The sequence below is a fragment of the Oncorhynchus nerka genome, unplaced genomic scaffold (assembly GCF_034236695.1).
Source record: "Oncorhynchus nerka isolate Pitt River unplaced genomic scaffold, Oner_Uvic_2.0 unplaced_scaffold_6847, whole genome shotgun sequence".
Lineage (NCBI taxonomy): Eukaryota > Metazoa > Chordata > Actinopteri > Salmoniformes > Salmonidae > Oncorhynchus > Oncorhynchus nerka.
Genome location: NW_027034468.1, coordinates 1 through 8083, shown reverse-complemented (window position 1 = coordinate 8083; position 8083 = coordinate 1). Strand labels below are relative to the sequence as shown.

Here is an 8083-nt window from a genome sequence, read left to right as displayed (position 1 = left end):
CCTGTGTGCAGGACAGCCTGCAAGGTTCTCTCTCCAAACTTGCATGCATGTCCAATTCTCCATCTGGAAGTGCAGGCTCTCCGAAGATGACCCCTGCTGTAATGGCAGAAGTGATTAAAGATGTCAAGTCGGCCGTATCAGTGGTCGTTACGAGTGCCTCCGCTAGCCAAACCTCTCAAGTGACACCGGTAAGGGGAGACTCACAGACCAAGGTGACTGAGAGCATGGTGAGAGAGCTGGCTGCTAAACTTGAAAAAGTTGACCAAGAGAGCAAGAGTCTAACAGGGCAAGTCATGGCCATGATCTCTGACACAATGGTGGCTTTTGTTGACGAGAACGAACAGAATTTGCTGAAAGATCCCAAGGACAAGATCACGTTTTTGGCATCGCATGTTGGCTTCATTGACGATCTTGATGCCCTGTTAGATTGTATTAGAAAACTCTCAAGTGAGGAATTCAAGAGAGACACCACTCAAGCAGTGAGTGAGTTCCTAGTTAAAAGGTCCAACAGTAGCTTAACTAGTGCACAGCCTGCTTATTCTGTAGCATCCAGGTCTTGTTCCGTTCAAAACCAGAGAACCTTGTCAAAGATTATTTGTGCGGATTCTCCTGCCTTTGGCATCATTGACACATTTGTGGAAGACCTGCAGAGCTCGGCGCAACCTGCAGAAGTAGAGGAGAGAGAACCTGACCTCCAGGAAAATGCACAAAAGCGAAAGAGCAGGATCTGGTCTGCTACCACTAGTTTATATAAAAATATTAAGAAGACATTAAAGGGCTTCACCATTCACCGGCGGAGGTCAGACGTGCAGAGAAGAATGTCTAGCCATACACCCACAGAGGACTCTGGACATCTTGTGACTAAGGAGTACCTTGGTTTGGCAAGCCAGAACTTGACGCAAGCTAGTAAGAGTGTGCCTCACTTGCCCAGTTTGAACCAGGAAGTGACTCTACACACGGGTGTCAGCGAGAGTTCAAAACTTCTCTTGACTGAAACAGACGAGGGTCTAATGAACAATAGTACCAAACAGGTCATTTCAACAATCTTGACCTCATGCGAGGATCAGATATCAAATGCACCTTGCTTCTCCACAGTAGGAAAGAAAATATCTGATATGTCCCTTGAGGTCAACATATTGGTAGGTGGTGTTCTGTCTCAGCTGAAAGACATCTCCTTGTCAAGGTCCCCAACACCATGTGAAGACATGTTTGAACGTCTCCAAGGTTCTACTGAGCGAACCTCTCCAGTAAGTCTAGATTGCAGCACGGCTACCTCCAAAGGCATTGCATCTTCCCACAGTCTTTCAACAAAGAGCCTCCAAAAACTTTCTAGTCATGAGTTCCAAACCAAAGCTGAGAAAGGAGTGAGTGAGGTCCTCTCTAGGTCATTTAACATTGTGGAGGAAGGTACAACAGATAAGTACCTCCAGTCTGTATCTACATCCACCACATCTACTGATATTATACAAACCATAGTGAAAGATCTGCAGGAGCTCACCCAGACCACCCAATCATCTGACATGGTATCTGGAACCTCCCTGCTCACCACTGGACAGGTTTCTGAGAAAAGAATCTGGTCTGTTGCTCGTAACATCTACTACAGTCTGCAAAGTAAGATTACGGAGTTTCTCAGAAAAGATCTTCAAACGTCAGACACAACACTTGGTTCAATCCAAATATTTACATGTCAAATCAGTCCTGCTTCACAAAGAGCAAGTCTCGGCCATCTTGAGGTCAACCAGAGCAGTGTTACACCTGGTGGAAACGATGCCTGTGTGGACATTCCGCACAAATTACTACCTAAAACCACTAAGCTCTCAGGATCCATGCTGGAGGATATTGGCACGATCCGTTGTAGGAGTGCTGACAGCCAAAATACAAGAAATACCTCTTCTTCACGCTCCTCCATCTCTCTAACACCTACTTCAAAATCAAAACAGTCAGAATGGGACTTCACCTTGCCCGGTACTCCCATCCCCACTGAATTATCTGCTCAGATTGACTTTCCCATTGTAAGAAACATGATCATTCAGGACTTGTTTCACACAGAGAACTTACTTCCCCCATCCTTTGTGGACAAAGTCAGGCAAGCTGCTGGGGTGGTAGTGGACGAAATGGTGGAAAGTGTTGAGAACACACAGGAAGATGGACAGGGTGCTTCTCATCCTGACGACCTCCGATCTGCTGTTAGGAAATTGAGAAAAATAATTTCCACTGGGACCATCCACATTTTCAGTCATGAATTTGTGGATAAAGTGATAGCCCTTCAGGACAGCCACAGCACTCCACAGGTCTTAACATTGGCAGCAGCCAGAAGTGCTTCAGACTCCATTCTTTCAAGGCTGAAATGGGGAAAGGAACAATGTGCCATATCCAGGAAGCTCTCCTCTCAGCTTCTCCAGATATTTGCTGAAGAGACAGTGAAGGGCTTCCTAAAACAGTGGTTAGATGAGTATGAAAATATAAACATTGATGTTTCAGTCCAGAATGAACCAAGCACCTCTACTTGCATGGTCTTTCCTATCCAGCTCAATCAGAGCAAGCCAGAGGATAGTGACACAATGAATCAGCTCACGAAGGTCATGGTCAACAAAATGATGGATGCCTTATCAGTTGGCTCAAGTCATCAAATGATCACCAAAGCCAATGCCAAATGTACTTTTGAGTCCGGTACCAGCATGGCCACCAGTGACATTGTAGAAGGGATGTTGGATTTGGTAAGGGATAGCACCAGCAGTACTGGAGAGCAGATCCCCATCTTCAAGTCCAAGAAAAGCAAGAAAACCATGTTCAGCAAGATATGCTTTAACATAAAGGTATAGTACAAGTACAGATTTTTCATGAATAACACTGCTTTTGAATGTATGAGATATTATTTGTTTATATAATTCAGTATTTTAGCATTGTATTGCCTTTTTCCAGTTGATATACTGTACTTTAAGATATATAACAGTTTGTTTTAATGTGCCTTTTCCCACCAAACAGGGTTCCAAGAAAGTTAGAAAGGACCACTGTCCTCAAAAGTCTATGGAGTACCAGCCTCAGAACACTTCCCCTACTGTGTACTTTACAGGTAAGCCCTGCTGCTGCTCATTCAAGACTAAGATATTATTACTTTAGCGTTCAACTAATTCATTTGGAAAGACATTGCACTCTGCTCTGAATTGTTACCCATGACATACTGGATGGTCTTTCTTTGCAGAGTCGAGGACAAATTCTCATGGCTCCTTTGCTCCAGAGGGAAATGACATCGCATATTCCTTCCCACCTGAAGAGAAGAGTCGCAAACCCTCCCTTTTCACCAGAATGTATAGAGCCATCACTAGAAGCTTCTCCAACCCAAGATAATTTTCCTCATTAAATGAGATTGCATTCATTTGTTGTCATATGTTGACTGTTTTGCTAGCACAGACTGTAATATGTTCTGCGATTCATCCACATGCATTGAGGAGTATACCACCTCAGTCACAGGCTACATCAATAAGTGGATTGACAACGTCGTGCCCACAGTGACCGTATGTACATATCCCCGACAGAAGCCATGGATTACAGGCAACATCCACACCGCGCTAAAGGCTAGAGCTGCTTCTTTCAAGGAGCGGGACACTAATCCAGACACTTATATGAAATCCTGCTATGCCCTCAGACTAACCATCAAATAGGCAAAGTGGTTGGTTAGGTCAGGGTGTGACTAGGGTGGGCAATCTAGGTGATCTATTTCTTTGTTTGGACTGGTATGGTTCCCAATCAGAGGCAGCTATCTATCGTTGTCCATCGACTTCCGGGTTGGAGCGATCTGGTCGCATCCGCGCTTCGGTCTGCAGGTTGTATAACTTTTTCATTACATTTCATTACATTTCATTATAGTACAACGGTCTGATTTGTCTAATCTTAGCAATTTCCTCTTAGCTAGCTACATAGTCGTCGTTGTATCAAAGATAATTGCGTAATTATCGTATTTCGTCGTCTCCTATCTGTCCAACACGTTCACCGTCTACCGTAGCACTGTAGTAACTATCACACTCAACTGAACGTCTTGATTAGTGTAGTGTTAGCTAGCTACATAGCTAGCTACATAGTTGTCTTTGCTGTCTTCGTATCCAAGATAATTGTGTAGCTTAGAGTGTGGAGTCTTAGAGTGATAATTGCGTTATTATCGTATTTCGTCGCCCTCCTATCTGCCTAGCAGCTAGCCAGCTAGCATACGTTCACCGGCTACCGTAGCACTGTAGTAACTATCACACTCAACTGAACGACTTGATTAGTGTAGTGTTAGCTAGCTACATAGCTAGCTACATAGTTGTCTTTGCTGTCTTCGTATCCAAGATAATTGTGTAGCTTAGAGTGTGGAGTCTTAGAGTGATAATTGCGTTATTATCGTATTTCGTCGCCCTCCTATCTGCCTAGCAGCTAGCCAGCTAGCATACGTTCACCGGCTACCGTAGCACTGTAGTAACCATCACACTCAACCGAACGACTTGATTAGTGTAGTATTAGATAGCTACATAGTTGTCTTTGCTGTCTTCGTATCCAAGATAATTGTGTAGTTTAGAGTGTGTAGTCTTAGAGTGATTATCTTAATTCACCGAGGTTAGCTAGCCAGCTATTTTGTCGTCCTTAACGTAGGAGACACTCCTAGCTAGCCAATAGCCAGCCAACGTCTACTGAATAGAACTTTCGCATTCCGGTCGCATTCCGCGTCGCTCCACAGGTAGTATCACTTTTTCATTTCATTTCATTACAGTCCCAACGGTGTGATTTGTTTGATCGTAGCTAGCTACATAGCTAGCTACATAGCCGTCTTTGTTTCAAAGATAATTGTGTAGTCTAGAGCGATTTTCTAGGTTAGCTAGCCAGCTATTGTCGTTCTCCTAACGCAACGTAACGTAACCAACACTGCTAGCTAGCCAGCTAGCTCCCGATAAGCAGCATTGTAGAAACTTCACACTCAACGGTACGACTTGATTAGGGTGGTGTCAACAACGCAGCTAGCCTACCCCAGCAGTACTCTATCATTTTAATCATTTTAGTCAATTAGATTCTTGCTACGTAAGCTTAACTTTCTGAACATTCGAGACGTGTAGTCCACTTGTCATTCCAATCTCCTCTGCATTAGCGTAGCCTCTTCTCTAGCCTGTCAACTATGTGTCTGTCTATCCCTGTTCTCTCCTCTCTGCACAGACCATACAAACGCTCCACACCGCATGGCCGCAGCCACCCTAATCTGGTGGTCCCAGCGCGCACGACCCACGTGGAGTTCCAGGTCTCCGGTAGCCTCTGGAACTGCCGATCTGCGGCCAACAAGGCAGAGTTCATCTCAGCCTATGCCTCCCTCCAGTCCCTCGACTTCTTGGCTCTGACGGAAACATGGATCACCACAGACAACACCGCTACTCCTACTGCTCTCTCTTCGTCCGCCCACGTGCTCTCGCACACCCCGAGAGCTTCTGGTCAGCGGGGTGGTGGCACCGGGATCCTCATCTCTCCCAAGTGGTCATTCTCTCTTTCTCCCCTTACCCATCTGTCTATCGCCTCCTTTGAATTCCATGCTGTCACAGTTACCAGCCCTTTCAAGCTTAACATCCTTATCATTTATCGCCCTCCAGGTTCCCTCGGAGAGTTCATCAATGAGCTTGATGCCTTGATAAGCTCCTTTCCTGAGGACGGCTCACCTCTCACAGTTCTGGGCGACTTTAACCTCCCCACGTCTACCTTTGACTCATTCCTCTCTGCCTCCTTCTTTCCACTCCTCTCCTCTTTTGACCTCACCCTCTCACCTTCCCCCTACTCACAAGGCAGGCAATACGCTCGACCTCATCTTTACTAGATGCTGTTCCTCCACTAACCTCATTGCAACTCCCCCAAGTCTCCGACCACTACCTTGTATCCTTTTCCCTCTCGCTCTCATCCAACACTTCCCACACTGCCCCTACTCGGATGGTATCGCGCCGTCCCAACCTTCGCTCTCTCTCCCCGCTACTCTCTCCTCTTCCATCCTATCATCTCTTCCCTCTGCTCAAACCTTCTCCAACCTATCTCCTGATTCTGCCTCCTCAACCCTCCTCTCCTCCCTTTCTGCATCCTTTGACTCTCTATGTCCCCTATCCTCCAGGCCGGCTCGGTCCTCCCTCCCGCTCCGTGGCTCGACGACTCATTGCGAGCTCACAGAACAGGGCTCCGGGCAGCCGAGCGGAAATGGAGGAAAACTCGCCTCCCTGCGGACCTGGCATCCTTTCACTCCCTCCTCTCTACATTTTCCTCCTCTGTCTCTGCTGCTAAAGCCACTTTCTACCACTCTAAATTCCAAGCATCTGCCTCTAACCCTAGGAAGCTCTTTGCCACCTTCTCCTCCCTCTTGAATCCTCCTCCCCCTCCCCCTCCTCCCTCTCTGCAGATAACTTCGTCAACCATTTTGAAAAGAAGGTCGACGACATCCGATCCTCGTTTGCTAAGTCAAACGACACCGCTGGTTCTGCTCACACTGCCCTACCCTGTGCTCTGACCTCTTTCTCCCCTCTCTCTCCAGATGACATCTCGCGTCTTGTGACGGCCGGCCGCCCAACAACCTGCCCGCTTGACCCTATCCCCTCCTCTCTTCTCCAGACCATCTCCGGTGACCTTCTCCCTTACCTCACCTCGCTCATCAACTCATCCCTGACCGCTGGCTACGTCCCTCCCGTCTTCAAGAGAGCGAGAGTTGCACCCCTTCTGAAAAAACCTACACTCGATCCCTCCGATGTCAACAACTACAGACCAGTATCCCTTCTTTCTTTTCTCTCCAAAACTCTTGAACGTGCCGTCCTTGGCCAGCTCTCCCGCTATCTCTCTCAGAATGACCTTCTTGATCCAAATCAGTCAGGTTTCAAGACTAGTCATTCAACTGAGACTGCTCTTCTCTGTATCACGGAGGCGCTCCGCACTGCTAAAGCTAACTCTCTCTCCTCTGCTCTCATCCTTCTAGACCTATCGGCTGCCTTCGATACTGTGAACCATCAGATCCTCCTCTCCACCCTCTCCGAGTTGGGCATCTCCGGCGCGGCCCACGCTTGATTGCGTCCTACCTGACAGGTCGCTCCTACCAGGTGGCGTGGCGAGAATCCGTCTCCTCACCACGTGCTCTCACCACTGGTGTCCCCAGGGCTCTGTTCTAGGCCCTCTCCTATTCTCGCTATACACCAAGTCACTTGGCTCTGTCATAACCTCACATGGTCTCTCCTATCATTGCTATGCAGACGACACACAATTAATCTTCTCCTTTCCCACTTCTGACGACCAGGTGGCGAATCGCATCTCTGCATGTCTGGCAGACATATCAGTGTGGATGACGGATCATCACCTCAAGCTGAACCTCGGCAAGACGGAGCTGCTCTTCCTCCCGGGAAGGACTGCCCGTTCCATGATCTCGCCATCACGGTTGACAACTCCATTGTGTCCTCGTCCCAGAGCGCTAAGAACCTTGGCGTGATCCTGGACAACACCCTGTCGTTCTCAAATAACATCAAGGCGGTGGCCCGTTCCTGTAGGTTCATGCTCTACAACATCCGCAGAGTACGACCCTGCCTCACACAGGAAGCGGCGCAGGTCCTAATCCAGGCACTTGTCATCTCCCGTCTGGATTACTGCAACTCGCTGTTGGCTGGGCTCCCTGCCTGTGCCATTAAACCCCTACAACTCATCCAGAACGCCGCAGCCCGTCTGGTGTTCAACCTTCCCAAGTTCTCTCACGTCACCCCGCTCCTCCGCTCTCTCCACTGGCTTCCAGTTGAAGCTCGCATCCGCTACAAGACCATGGTGCTTGCCTACGGAGCTGTGAGGGGAACGGCACCTCACTACCTCCAGGCTCTGATCAGGCCCTACACCCAAACAAGGGCACTGCGTTCATCCACCTCTGGCCTGCTCGCCTCCCTACCACTGAGGAAGTACAGTTCCCGCTCAGCCCAGTCAAAACTGTTCGCTGCTCTGGCCCCCAATGGTGGAACAAACTCCTCACGACGCCAGGACAGCGGAGTCAATCACCACCTTCCGGAGACACCTGAAACCCCACCTCTTTAAGGAATACCTAGGATAGGATAAAGTAATCTTT

At 48.1% G+C, this 8083-nt stretch overlaps 1 protein-coding gene across 1 annotated transcript; it reads left to right on the top strand.

Annotated features, from left to right (window-relative positions):
- Positions 1–13: 13 nt before the first annotated feature.
- Positions 14–3754, top strand: LOC135566175 (uncharacterized). The gene is made up of 3 exons (XM_065014007.1): positions 14–2816; positions 2986–3073; positions 3203–3754. The coding sequence occupies exons 1-3, from the start codon at positions 48–50 to the stop codon at positions 3346–3348; spliced, it is 3003 nt and encodes a 1000-aa protein (XP_064870079.1). The 5' UTR covers positions 14–47; the 3' UTR covers positions 3349–3754.
- Positions 3755–8083: the final 4329 nt, after the last annotated feature.